At 50.2% G+C, this 13,669-nt stretch overlaps 1 protein-coding gene across 1 annotated transcript in view; it reads left to right on the forward strand.

Moving 5' to 3' along the window:
- The first annotated feature begins 5,492 nt into the window (after nucleotides 1-5,492).
- The window catches only part of MCAT (malonyl-CoA-acyl carrier protein transacylase), a 10,305-nt gene continuing 2,128 nt past the window's right edge, over nucleotides 5,493-13,669 (forward strand). Inside the window, exons 1-3 of the mRNA XM_006150673.3 lie at nucleotides 5,493-5,969; nucleotides 6,912-6,999; nucleotides 9,945-10,162. Of these exons, the coding sequence (XP_006150735.1) occupies nucleotides 5,550-5,969; nucleotides 6,912-6,999; nucleotides 9,945-10,162 (726 nt within the window). The 5' untranslated portion in view covers nucleotides 5,493-5,549. The remainder of the gene's footprint in view (nucleotides 5,970-6,911; nucleotides 7,000-9,944; nucleotides 10,163-13,669) is intronic.

Consider the following 13,669-nt stretch of genomic DNA (forward strand, 5'->3'; position numbering starts at 1 on the left):
TATTTTTCCAAATTCTGCCAGATGGCACATGCACTCTCCAGAGACAGAGAGAGAGAGAGAGAGGGAAAGTGGTCGCCCTGCAATCCCTTCTCCTCCATCTCTCTCTCCTTTTGGGATTTTGGGTATGCACGCACATGCACCTGGCATGTTTCTCAAGCCATGAGGTTCTAGCCTCAAACCAAGCAGTCAGCTGTATGGGATCAAGCTGCCTTAACCGTCACCCCGCAGGCCGGCCTTGTTTGCTTGTTTATCAAGTTTCTTTCTTCCATGAATGAAAGAGGCAGAGAGGCACTCTCTCAAGGTCTTCCTGCTGTCCTCCACCCCAGTTCAGCCCGTCCTGGATCACGGGTACACAGCTCCCCTGGACTGTCTCCTAGGGTCTCTCCTCCACCTGCACCTCTACCCTGGGGGTGCCCTTGACGCCTCCCCTGGGCGGGCCCTCGTTTCCTGAATTGCACATCTTCCTCCCTCCTGGTTCCCCTTTGTGCCACGAGCCCGGGCTCTTGAGCCAGAGCACATGGAGGGAAACGCTGGTGAAATTCATGTTCCGCCCTGGTGGCCTACGCCCGGCTGCGATGCCTGCCGTGCGGCCTGGAGACTCTGATCTGTCGTGATTCCTGGAAGACGCTAAGATCTGGGGCCCCAGAGTTCTGAAGATTCACTTTGATATTCCCCTGTGGATCTAATTTCATCCACTGTGTGGACACTCAATAGATGCTTTCAATCTGAGAACTCACTTCTTTATATTCAGAAAGTGACTTATGTCGTGGGTAATTTCCTTCCCTCTGTTTCCTCGCTTCTCTTTCTGGAACTCCAGCTATTCAGAAACCAGCCTCCTAGGCTGCTTTCTATCTTCCTGTTCTTGCCCATTTTTCATGTTTTGCTTTTTTGCTGTACTTCCTATGAGGTTTCCTCAACATTCTTTTTTTGGCCTTCTATTGAGTTTCATTTGTTTTTCTAGAATGTTTTACATTTATTTTTACTTATTATTATTTTTTAATTCAATCAGACAAAGAGAGAGAGAGCAAGCTGCGAGGTCCAGGACTTGAACCACAGTTGGCCATGTGGGACTCCAGTGCCTTAACCACTATGGCACCTGCCAGCCCTCTCTATTGAGGTTTTTAACTCCGTTCTCCTGTTTTGTTTTGTGTGTCGTTGCCTGAGGGCATGTGTGTTCACCAGAGAGAGACAGGGAGACAGGGTGATGGAGAAAGCACCCCTCAACGGGGCAATGTTCTACACTACAATCCCTCCTTCCCATTTCTCCATCTTGTTGGGGTTTTGGGGGCACATATGGGTGCACACTTGTGCTTGGAATATTTTCAAGCCACTGGGACCACAATTTGAACTGTGGTTGGCCACATGGCTCCCTTAACCACGAGGCTACAGGGCCAGTCCACTCTCCTAATTTTAATTTCCAATTCTGTCCTTCTGTTTTTCATTTCAAAATTATTCAATAACTTTTAAAATCTCCTGTTTATTTTTTGTTTTCTGAAAAAAAATGTAAGGTTTTTGCCATAGAAGATGTGTGCTCACCTGAGAGAGACAGAGACAGTGAAAGGGAAATTGAGACATCACTCACAGGGGGAATGGCCATGCCACAATCCCTCCAATCTCCTCCTGAGATTTTGGACGTTGCCACACACATGCCTAGTGTGAATTTCAAGCTGCTGGGTCCAGGACTCAAACCATGGTTGATCACATGAGGGTCCAGTACTCCAACCACCAGGCCACCTGCTGGCCCCCTGAATGTTCTTTTTTTTAATAGCTTCCTGTTTCATGGATATAGTGTCTTCTTTTACTTCTTAAAGATTATTAATGATTTTATTAAAACAATTTTCTTCTCTCTTCATAGTTCCTGAATCTTCTATCTTGATTTATTTCTCCTTATAACAGGCTTTCCTCAGATGCTTGCATTTTTCTAAATAATTATTTATTTAATTAATTCCATTTGCCATTATTATTTTTTAATTTGATAAGACAGAGACAGAGAGAAAGAAAGGGAAAGTGAGAAAGCAAGCTATCAGGTCTAGGACTTGAACCGCCGTCGGCCATGCGAGAGTCCAGTGCTTTTAAAACCATGCCAACTGCCAGCCCCTGCTTGGGAAGTTTTAGCTAGCTGCTCAAGACTAAAATGAATGAACAGCATCACTGTAAGGTGAACGTGGTGGGTCATTTGTCTGGACCCTTCCTGGGTTGTCAATGTTTTCGTTTTAGATTCCCTGGTCAGATTCCCTCCTGTTCCTTGACTGAAGGGTCAGAGTCTGGCTCTGGGATCTGGAAGCTCGGGGACCTCACCGGAGCAGGTCTGTGCACCCAATACTCAGTGTCGACCTGTTTCAGCAGAGTACTCACACTCATTGCTTTCCCTGTCCCATCTAAAGATGTTTTCCTTTGACCCTTTCAGAGTTAAACTCCAGCTGTTTGCCAGAGCTGGGAGAGGCATCACCCAGTGTTCTAGTCCATTCTGTGCTAATAGCAAAAATTACCTGAGTTTGGGTAATTTATACAAATAGAGATTTGTTCAGCTCAAGGTCCAGGGTCCACATTTGTTGAGGGTCTCAGAGGGGGAGGGGCAAGAGCCCTCACCTCTGTGTCCATGTGTCTCTGTTCAGGTCCCATCTCCTCTCCTTATAAACCCATGGGGGCCACTTAAGGGGGCCCTAGTCTGGTGACTTTAATCCTAATCTTCTTCCAAAGGCCTCACCTTTCAACGTCAGAGATCTAGTTTTTCACCCTCTTAATCCTGTAACAATCAAATCTTAACACATGAATTTTTGAAGAACATTGGAACCAAGCACCCATTGCCTAAGGAGAGGGAGGCGATCTAAAGCTCTATAATAACTGTGTCTCAAAGACACCTTCAACAGCCTTCCTTGTTTTATTCTTGGGTACCCTTAGGTCTAGCAGCAGCTGGTATGACCAGTTTCTAAGCTTTTGAGGAGTCTGTTGGATGAATGAAGGTTAGTTTTCAACTTTCTCCATTGCTGGGAGGAGTTTAGCCATCTGGAGTTAGCTAAATTCAGACATATTGGCCTACCTGCTTTCCAGCTTCCAGAGATTGTGTTACTGGGGTCCCCTTTCCTGTTCTCCCTGTCCTTGTGAAATCATGTCTTTACAAGGTGCCTTTGATGTGGGTTTATGGGCTTTGGGAGGCAATATGCACTCTGTGCATGTTTTAACCGGAACATTTCCTATCTGTTACAACCATGACACTCAGTAGATTGGCCATATTTTATTGAACTGAAACCCTCCCCAGTTGGATACCCAGTTTATCCCTGCCTTTTCCTTGTCAATATCAAGGTTGCCATGAATGTCCTAAGCACTAGGTCTTTCTCATTTGATTCTTCTTCTATGACAAACCAGCAAAGTAGATTTGCTTTAGACTGAATGTTGTGGTTTGCTATGGGCTGAATGTTGTGTCCCCAGAAGGTCTGCTCTCCAGTGTGCTGATATTTAAAGGTGGAGCCTTTGGAAGGTGATTAGCTCATGAGCTCAGAGCTCTCACAAATGGGTGCCAGTGGAGAGCAAACACGGTGACCTTTAGAGCAAACAAAAAACGCACTTCTGTGAGCTTCATTCACATGGCTATAAAAACATTTACATACAAAAAAACGCTAACTGCCTGTTGTCTATATTGTAGAGCAGTAGAGTAGTATCAGGCTAAAAAAAGCCAAGGTGTTTATCAGATTTCACCCAAAAAAGATCAGAACAATTACATGGTGCCAATCATTTTCACGTCTTCCGCGGATTGACATCCCCAAACAACCGGCTTCACATTCCATTTTCTTCTCCCATGTTCTGCCCTTTAGAAAGATGAACCTGAGGCTGGTTCAAGGTCACTGGCTTTTCATCCTAGAAGTCGGGCCCACCCGATCCTCACTTTGCTTTACTTGTATGTCTTTGTGTGTTTGATTTCTAACCCACAATCTCCCTACTCAAAAAATCCCATTCTTCCAAGCAGGTCCTGGCAAATGCCCTTATTTAAAAAGCAGCAAGAGGGGCCAGAAGGTGGCATGGTGGTTAAGGTGCTGGGTTTCTACATGACTGACCGTGGTTCGAATCCCAGACTCAGTGGCTTGAAAATCACACTAAGTATGAGTGTGCATGCTTGCCCAAAATCCCAAGAAGGGAATGGAGGAAAGTGGATTGTGAAGTGACCATCCTTCCTGGGGGAGGGAAGGTGATTTCTCACTATTCCTCTCTTTCTCTCTCTCTCTTGCAAGTGTGTACACCCTATGGCAAAAACCTAAAATTAAATAAAATTTTAAAAAAGCATGAGGGCCTAGAGGTTAAGGGAGCCAACTTCCACTATGAAGTTGGCATCCTGGCCCCAGAAGCCTGGGAAACATGGCAGGTGCTTAAATGTGTGTACCCAGAATCCTGACAATATGGAGAAATGCAGGAGAAGGGATTGCAGCGTCACCACACCCCGTTGGGGGTATTTCCTCCCTCTCTCTGGACTATCTAGCTAGTGTATGTGCCCTCTGGCAAAACGAATAACGAGAAGCAGGAGACACAGGATCAATCTCTCTCTCTCTGTTCTCTACCATGTGGGTATGCCATGAGAAGACAGCCAGCTGCAAACCAGGAATACCAGATCTGCAGGGCCCTTGTTCTTGATCTTCCTGCCTCCAGAACTGTGAGAAATAGATTTCTGTCACCTGTTTCCCCCAGCCTGCTGTATTTTGTTACAGCAGCCCCAAAGGACCAAGACATGACTGTACCCAGATCTTCTCATCACAAAGTGTGCAGTGTGTGTGTGTGTGCATGTGTATGTACAAGGCTCCTTAGGAGAGGCAGGCAGAACTTGAAGGATCAGGCAAAGGAGTTCTTAGAAGGACTGGAGGTGCCCAAGTGGTGGGCACCGGCCACAACCTGCTGGCTAACTTCGCAGCCAAGAGCTCTAACTCTGACCTAGCCTTACACTAAAGCTGGGAAGCTGGAGAACCCCGATTTCCAATCTGTGATCGTCACTAACCACTTGCCACCCCGTCTTTCAGCCAATGTCTACTCAGCTGTAAACTGAGGATAATAATAACACCTGTCCATCATAGCATTGAGGTGAGGTACTGAACAAGTTATGTCTGCAAAATATCCAGGGATTTGTTCAAAGGTGCAAAGATTGATTGGATGTCGATTACGGCAGGCACTGCGTCGGGCTTGTAGGAAACATATAAAGACAGCCGTGTTGACAGAAATTGTCCGGAGCCTCACATGCGACAGAGGAAGTGTAAGTTCCAAGTACTCTTCACGTGCTGGGTAGGGTAAATTCAACACTGCGCTGCCTTCTTCAGCCCGCTGAGGCCTCCTTGTGGGGTGGTCTCGCACTGTCCTTGGCTGCGGAAGTTTAAGTTAAGCGCGAGGGTCACTCCGCCCCGTACGCGGTGTTGAACGCTCTAGACCCCGACGGAACCGAAACTGCGGAACCTTCCTTCCCTCGGACACCACGGGCAGCCCGGCAGGAAAAGCGAAGGGACCACGCCGCGCAGCGCAGCCGCAGTCTGGCCCTAGTCGCCACGGTAACGCGCGCGGGGCGGAGTGTCACCATGAGCGTCCGGGTTGCGAGGGCAGCGTGGGTCCCGGCGTGGCGGGCCCGCTGCGGTCGCGGCACCTCGACCTTTCCGGCTCCCCCGCCGGGCGCCGTGGATGTAGCGCAGCTGCTGCGGGAAGCAACCTCGGCGGAGGAGGAGCCTTGGGGGGCGGCGGCACGGCGGACGCCGGACCAGTGCTCGGTGCTGCTCTTCCCCGGCCAGGGCAGCCAGGTGGTGGGCATGGGCCGCGGCCTGCTGGGCTACCCGCGCGTCCGCGAGCTCTACGCCGCCGCGCGCCGCGTGCTGGGCTACGACCTGCTGGAGCTGAGCCTGCGCGGGCCGCAGGAGGCCCTGGACCGCACCGCCGTGTGCCAGCCCGCCGTCTTCGTGGCCTCGCTGGCCGCGGTGGAGAAACTCCACCACCTGCAGCCCGCGGTGAGACCCGTGGCTCCGGGGTAGGCCGGGGAGGTGGCTCTGCCGGAGCTCGCGCAGCAGGCCCGAGTGCGCCCTCTCGGGCTCATTGGGCAGTGTTCCCGAGCTCCCGTCAGTGCCGCGCGCCGTGGCAGGCCCTGCGGAAACGGGGACCTCCGCGCTGGGGAAGCAGATGATAAACGATAAGCGTGCAGACTACGTGAATTACAGTGTGTAACGATGACGAGCGTTCGGGAAAGAATACCGAGCAGGGGAGGGGGGTGTAGAGGTGGAAGGCCCGGTTGTAATAGTGAACGGCCCTCGATCAGTTAATTTAATCAGCAGTAAATGAAGTGAGTTCTTAAAGGATTAAAGTTCATCCTTAGATGAGGGATCACTGGGAAGATAAGGTATTTGCGAATGTCACTGAAGTCGGAGATGGCCAGTTGGCTGCTGTCGGTATCTGATAGCATCAGGACAGACACCACAGTACTTGACACCTTTACCGGGTTTCACCTTCACAACCTTGTGAGGTAAAAGCCTTGTCCCAGGGATGAGGACAGGAGATTAGGAGATACTGAAAGAATTCCCGAAGTGTCCTGTGGTTGCAGAGCCCTGTCATCAGTTCACGGATGAGGAACAGCCGCATTGATTAGGAAACCACAGAGCTAAGGAATCCAGTCACCAGCCTCGAACGTCACACCCTGAACTTCCGCAGGTAGCAGGGTAGCAGCAAAGCGTGTGGCCTCAGGGGCTGGGCTTCAGCTTGCCTTCCCAGGGAAGTTGCTCCACTCTACAGGACTGGGCTCCGTGATTGTCAAGGCCCTTTAGTGCGTTCCCTTCTCACTGGAGCCCAGGCCTGTGGAACCTGCTTATAGGCACTGAGCTCTGGCCAGCTCTGGGGCGCAGAACTCAGAACCGAGCTCCCCCAGAATCTGGCCTCACGCTCTGCCTCTGTCACTGCAGGTTATTGAGAACTGTGTTGCTGCTGCTGGATTCAGTGTGGGAGAGTTTGCAGCCCTAGTGTTTGCGGGAGCCATGGAATTTTCTGAAGGTACACAGGAACCGTTTGGTTTCATGCAGGGGTGTGGTCTTGATGGGCTCACTGGGGACACTGCCAGAGATGATACTAAAAGCTGAGCATGGTGGCACTTACCTGTGGTCCTAGGTCCTTGGGATCCCGAGGCAGGATGATTATGGCATAGTGACTCAGAGCTCAAGGCAGCTGGATCCCACATGGCCCAGTGTGCAGTTCAAGTCCCAGACCTCATGGCTTGTGAAACAGCAGTCGTGTGTGTGCCCAAATTCCTGAGCGAAGAGGAGAAGGTATTGCAGCTGACCATTCCCTCTGGGGGGTGATTTCTCACTTTCCCTTTCTGTCTCTAGTGAGCTCACATACCCTACAGCAAAAACAAAACAAACGAAAAACAAAAGGAAAAGCTACCAACACACACACACACACACACACACACACACACACACACAGATAATAGTACTGGTGATGACAGTGGGATCCTGAGAACCAGATTTTTCTGATTCTTTTAAGCCTGGAGGATTCATTATGCATTTCTTTTGTGATCTCATGAAATCTTAACTGCCCATTTCTCTACTCCACTCACACACTCCAGCTTTTATCACAGGTGGTAGATGCTCAAAAGATGTTCATTGAATGAAAAAGAGTAAATGAACATTTGATTTGAGCCCTATCAGTTTTACTTATGTTTTGCTTATATTTAAATGTGGGCAAGAGACTTTAATAGACATTTCCCCAGATATACGGATGGTCAACAAGCAGGTGAAAAGTTACCCAACCTTGCTCATCATCAGAAAAATATAAATCAACACCACAGTAAGATATCACATCACATCACATCCAGTAGGATTCTTTCACTAAAAAAAAAAAAAAAAAAAAAAAAAGAGGGCCAATTTCGAGCATAGTGATTTAGGTGCTAGACTCCCACATGGTCAACCAGGGTTCGAGTCCCAGACTTTGAGGCTTGAAACTCATGCTGAGCACATGTGTGTGCATACCCAAAATCTCAGAAGGAAAGTGGAGAAGGAATGGATTTCTTAGTTTCTGTTTCTCTGGCTCTCTCCAACAAGTGCATGTACCCTGTAGCAAAAATATCTCTCTAAAAAAACTTTTTAAAATGAAAGAACTCTAATTTTTAAAATAACAATAAAATAAATAGTTATATTTTATGAGTCCTTGGGTTAATTTGTATAGTCCAAGAACAGTGCCTTGGGACAGCTGCTTCATGTTGGTTAAGGTGTTGGATCCCACATGACCAACTGCACAGTTCAAGTCCCGGATCTAGCAGCTTGAAAAATACTCTGGGCACGTGTGTACACATGCCCAGAATTCCTAGGGGAAAAGGTATTGTAGCATGGCCATACCGCAGCTTTTTCTTAAAGCATTATAGCACTATTGTGTTTTGTTTTTTTTTAGTTGCCAGCGGGTGCTTGCCAGAGAGAGGAGGAAGGGAGAGCACCTCTAGTGGAGCATGGTCATTCTGCAGTCCTTTCTCCATTTCTCTGTCCTGTCGAGATTTTAGACACACATACTGGTGCCTGGGGTGTTTTTCATGCTACCGGGGCCAGAATTTGAACTGCGGGTTCATCTCCTGTAGCCACTAGGCTGTAAGATTGGGCTGTATAGCACCACTAAGACAATAAAGAGCCCGGGAGCCAGCAGGTGGTGTGGAGGTTAAGGCCGGTTGTGCAATTTGGGAGCTCGCCTTGCAGCTTGAGAGTCACAGAAGGCGTGTGCGTGTGCATGTGTATGTGTGTCTGCCCAAAATCCAGATAGGAGGATGGAGGACTAAGAGATGGTGATATGGCCATCCACCCCCTTCTGGGGTGATTTCTCGCATTTGCTCCCCAGCCCACTGCAAGCACATGTGCCCTATAACAAACTAAAAAATATAAATAAATAATTGCATAATGTTAAAGAAAAATAATTCCCAATTTGCACAACAACTCAGTAGACTGGATATTACCCTTTATTATTTATTTTTTTGCCAGAGGAAAAGCACCCCCGTGTGGTGTGGTCACACCACAATCCTTTTTCCTCCATTTCTCCTTCCCATCAAGATTCTGAGCGTGCACACAAATATGCCCAGCATGTTTTTCAAGCCACCGGGCTGGGATTCAAACCATGGTTTGGCCACGTGGGATCTAGTTCCTAGTGCACAGCACTTAACCACTATACCACGGAGCCAGCCCTGTTATCCTTTGACCTGAAAGGAAACTGACTTACCCACACTATGTAGATCAGTGTCTGCCCATCTACCTTCCCCAGGCCTCTCAGCAGTGACACTGCTAACAGTTCACACAGGTCGTTATCTAGGGGCTGCCCTGTGCCTTATAGCAAGCTGAGCAGCACCCTGGCCTCGACTTCCTAAATGTCAGTGGTGTCCCCCCAGGTGGGACACCTAGGCACTGTCTCCAGACAGCACCCTCTGGCCACATCACCCACTTGAGAACCACTGCCCTACACCAACCCTGCTCTGAGGCCGGAAGTCCTTGAGTTAATTTGTATAGTGCCAAGAACAGTGTCCTAGGCCAGGTGATCTGTGGTGGTTAAGGCAGCTGAATTCCACATGACCAACTCTATGGTTCAAGTCCTAGATCTGGCAGTTTGAAGACACGCAGGCACATGTGCACGCACGCCCGAAATTCCAAGAGGAGAATGGAGAAGGTATTGTGGCGTGGCTATCTCCATAGTGGGGAGCTTCCCTACTCCTTCCCGCAAGTGTATTTGCCCTCTGGCTAGTTTTTTTTTTTTTTTTTTTTTAAAAAAAAAAAAAACCTCCCCCCCTTTTGGGCGTTAAAAAACCCTGCCCTGCTTTTGGGTATTGGCGGCACTAGCTCCTGGAGCAGATGCAAGTATAGCCCACATCCCTGTGGGCTGGGAAGGCACAGGGTATGACTTGGGCTTTATCTTTCAAGTCTGGTTGTTTCTCCTTAATGTTTCCAAATGCTCTTCTCTCTGGACAGGTTTGTATGCTGTGAAAGTCCGAGCTGAGGCCATGCAGGAAGCTTCAGACGCTGTCCCCAGTGGGATGTTGACTGTCCTTGGCCAACATCAGTCCAAGTTCACCGCCGCCTGCTTGGAAGCCCGGGAGCACTGCAAGTCTCTGGGCATAGAGGACCCCGTGTGTGAAGTGTCCAACTACCTCTTTCCTGACTGCAGGGTGATTTCGGGCCACCTAGAGGTTGGTGTTGAGGGAGCCGCCTGTATAGACCCCGTCCATTATGTAGTTCTGGGATTGCACCAGGGGCTCAGCAGAGGAGTGGAGTGGAGGGTGCTCTGCTCAGCATGGTCTCAGGAAGTACCTGGAACTGCAGAGGAAAGCAAGAGGCTGGGCTGTGCCCTCCCCCCCACCATGGATAGACAAGGGTCTTGGGCAAACTGCCCACCCACATGTACAGCAGAGCTGCTGAGCCAAGTGCTGCCCAAGGCCTTCGTATAGCACTTTCCGGGCTTCCCCCAAGCCTCTCTCTGCTTGCTCCCCCAGAGAAAGGAGGGCTGTTTCCTGCTGGGTTCCTCTTTCCTGCCTTCCCAGTGGTCTGTCTACACCTGAGATCATCCCCTCCTCCTCCTTTCCCTGCGTGGCTTCCCCAAACGAGCAGCTGCCCTGTGACAAGCAGTGGGGATACACAGACCGAGAAGTCAGGGTCTGTGCTGGCAGAGAGGCTGGTGTGAGTGGGAGCCCCCAGTCAGCCACAGAATGCACCCGCTGCCCACTGCCAGTCTGAGGAGGAAGAGGCAAGAGCCTCAGATGGCAAGGGCGGCTTGGTGCTGAGTGCCTGGCTCGGAATGCTGAGCAGTGTGGACGGAACCTGCGTGAGCTCTGCCCAGCAGGCATCTCCATGCCTTCCCGATGCACCTCCCAGGAGCCCTGAGCCTGGGAAGGGCCAGCCACACTGGACACAGGACCTGGGGCAGAGAGGCACGTGCTTGAAGATGCAGCAGCAGAGCTGGAGCACGAATCACGCCCCGGACTCTGCCTCCTCCACTCGCCCGGCTGTACTCAGCTCCTCTTTCTCTGGGGGCCATGCTCTGGCTGCCCTCCTGTGGCCTGCCAAGGGGGTGGGAAGTCTGCTGCCATGGCCCCATGCCAGCCACAGAGCTGGTTGCTCGTTCCCCTTGGCACCTGGAAAGAAGCCCAGGTGTCGGGAGGGCCCGGACAGGACAGGAGTCCCCTCAGGCTCCCACGGGCTCACATCCAGTCTGGGTGAGGCTGCACTCCCAGGGGCGTCCTTTTGGTACCCTTGGAAGTGCCACAGCAAAGGGCTTAGGGAGAGCAGGGGTACCCTGAACAGAGGAGCCCTCTCTAACAACTGATGTGGAAAAAAACTGCTTGTGGGGGTCAGCAGGTAGCATGGCGGTTAAGGCACTGGATTCCCACTTAGCTGACCGTGGTTTAAATCCCAGTACTGGCGGCTTGAAAATCATGCCAGGCGCGTGTGTATGTGTGACCAAAATCCCAGAACCATGGAGGAGAGGGGATTGTGGTGTGGCTATCCCCCTGGGGGTGATTTCTTATTTTCTCTCTAACATCTCTGTCTCCCTCCAGCAAGTAGATGCGCCCTATGGCAAAAACTTAAAAACAAACAACAAAACTTGGCCTCTATTGACCAGTCCCTGGGCTGAGCCACAGAGGAGCCTGCTGGACCCCAAGATTGTGGCCTTGACTCCCACAGCCCTACCTGGGACTGGGGTGGCTCAGCTGTTGAATGAGTCAGAGCCCTTGTCTCAGATCACAAATGCCACAGGAAGTGCCACTGATAGCCGCCCACGTAGATGCCAGTCATGAAGATAGTCCAGGCATGGTGGATAGCTTTCGGCTATAGTGATCAGAGAGGCTCTCAGCTCCTGGGTGTGTCCCCCAGGGAGATGGCGGTCAGCAGTCCCACAGAGCCCTTCAGCAGAGCGGGGGCACGGCCTGGGCGCTCCAGGCAGGGGTTTCTCAAGAGGATCTCCTGTCTTAGAGATCTTTGGGGTTTCGTTTGTTTGTTTTTAAAGAGTAATTTTATTTAAGTGTATTTATTTTAATTTGATCAGAGAGGGGCAGAGTGAGACAGAGAGGGAAAGTGAGAAAACAAGCTGCCAGGTCCAGGATTCAAACTGCAGTCGGCCATGTGGGAGTCCAGCTCCCTCAACCACCTGCTGGCCTCTTTAGAGATCTCGGTAAAGCATGCTTTTTGTCAACAGGTGCAAGAGTGTGGGCCTGTTGGCTAGCCCCGAGACCTGTTCTGAGCTGAGGTGCCCTTCAGGGAAAGGCTTTCCTGACTCGAAGGAGAGAGCTCCTTTGTTCAGCAGAGGACCCTCAGACAGGGGTGGTGACAGCTGGACTCCACTGGCAAAGAGGCCCATGTGGTGCAGTATGGCTTGGAATGACCTGAGTTTTTACCTTGAAGATTCTGGAGTAATAATTAGAAAACGAACTGGTTAAAAATGTCAAGTAAGGGGCAGCAGGTGGCATACTGGTTAAGGCACTGGACTCCCACGTGGTTAATCACTGTTTGAGTCCTGGGTTTGGTGGCTTAAAACTCACGCCAGATGCATGTGCATGCATGTCCAAAGTTCTGAGAGGAGAATAGAGGAGAGGGGATTATGGTGTGGCCGTCTCCCCAACGGGTGATTTCTTGTTTTCTGTGTCTTTGGCAAGCACATGCACCTATAGCAAAAATCACTCTTAAAAAAATAAATTGTGAGTGAGGAGCTAACAGGTGGCGTGGTGGTTCAGGCACTGGACTCCCACATGGTCAACCATGGTTCAAGTCCCAGACCTGACAACTTGCTTTCTCACTTTCCCTCCTCCCCATCTCTCTGGTGAGCACACGTGCCCTATAGCAAATTAAGTAATAGTAACAGTAATCGATAAAATTAAATAATACTTTTTTTTTTAAAAATTAGAAGTGGGCCAGCTCTGTGGTGCAGTCGTAATATACTGTTCAAGAGAAGCCAGGTTGGGGGACCAGCAGTTAGCGTAATGGCTATGTCGCTGGACTCCCATGTAGTCAACTGTGGTTTGCGTCCCGGACCCGGTGGCTTAAAACTCACGCCGGGCGCCTGTGCATGCGTGCCCAAGATCCCGAGAGGAGAATGGAGGAGAAGGGATTGTGGTGTGGCTATCCCCCCTGGGGGGTGATTTCTCGCTTTCTCTCTGTCTCTCTCTGTCTGTCTGGCGAGCACATGGCACACGTGCGCTATAGCAAAAACCTCTCCAAAAAAAAAAAAGAAAAAAGAAGAGAAGCGTTCTGGCTTCTGGTGGTGTGCTGAATGTGGCTAGATCCTACATGGCCAATTTTGTGGTTCGAGTCCCAGACCCAGTGCTTAAAAACATGCTGGACACATGTGCACATGTGCCCAAAATCTTGAGTGGAGAAGGGATTTCAGTGTGGTCATCCACCCTGGGGGCTGGTTTTCCAGTTTCCCTTCCTCTCTCTCTCTCTCTCTTCAGAGAGCACACATCCCCTATTAGCAAAACTAATTTAAAAAAGAAGGAAGGAGGGAGGGAGGGAGGGAGGGAGGAAAACAAGAAACCAGATCCCACATGGCAACCCTGTTCTGATCCCTAGCCCGGTCAGCCTGAAACGCGAGGCTAGTGTGAGTGCGCAAAGCAGATGGGCTGGAAGAAGGGGATCACAGTGCGTCCAGGCCCTGTGGAGGCTGCTTCCCTCTCACTCATAGTGCACGCTGATACTCAGCAGGA

The sequence above is a fragment of the Tupaia chinensis genome, unplaced genomic scaffold (genome assembly GCF_000334495.1).
Source record: "Tupaia chinensis unplaced genomic scaffold, TupChi_1.0 Scaffold000294_1, whole genome shotgun sequence".
NCBI classification, from domain to species: Eukaryota; Metazoa; Chordata; class Mammalia; order Scandentia; family Tupaiidae; genus Tupaia; species Tupaia belangeri.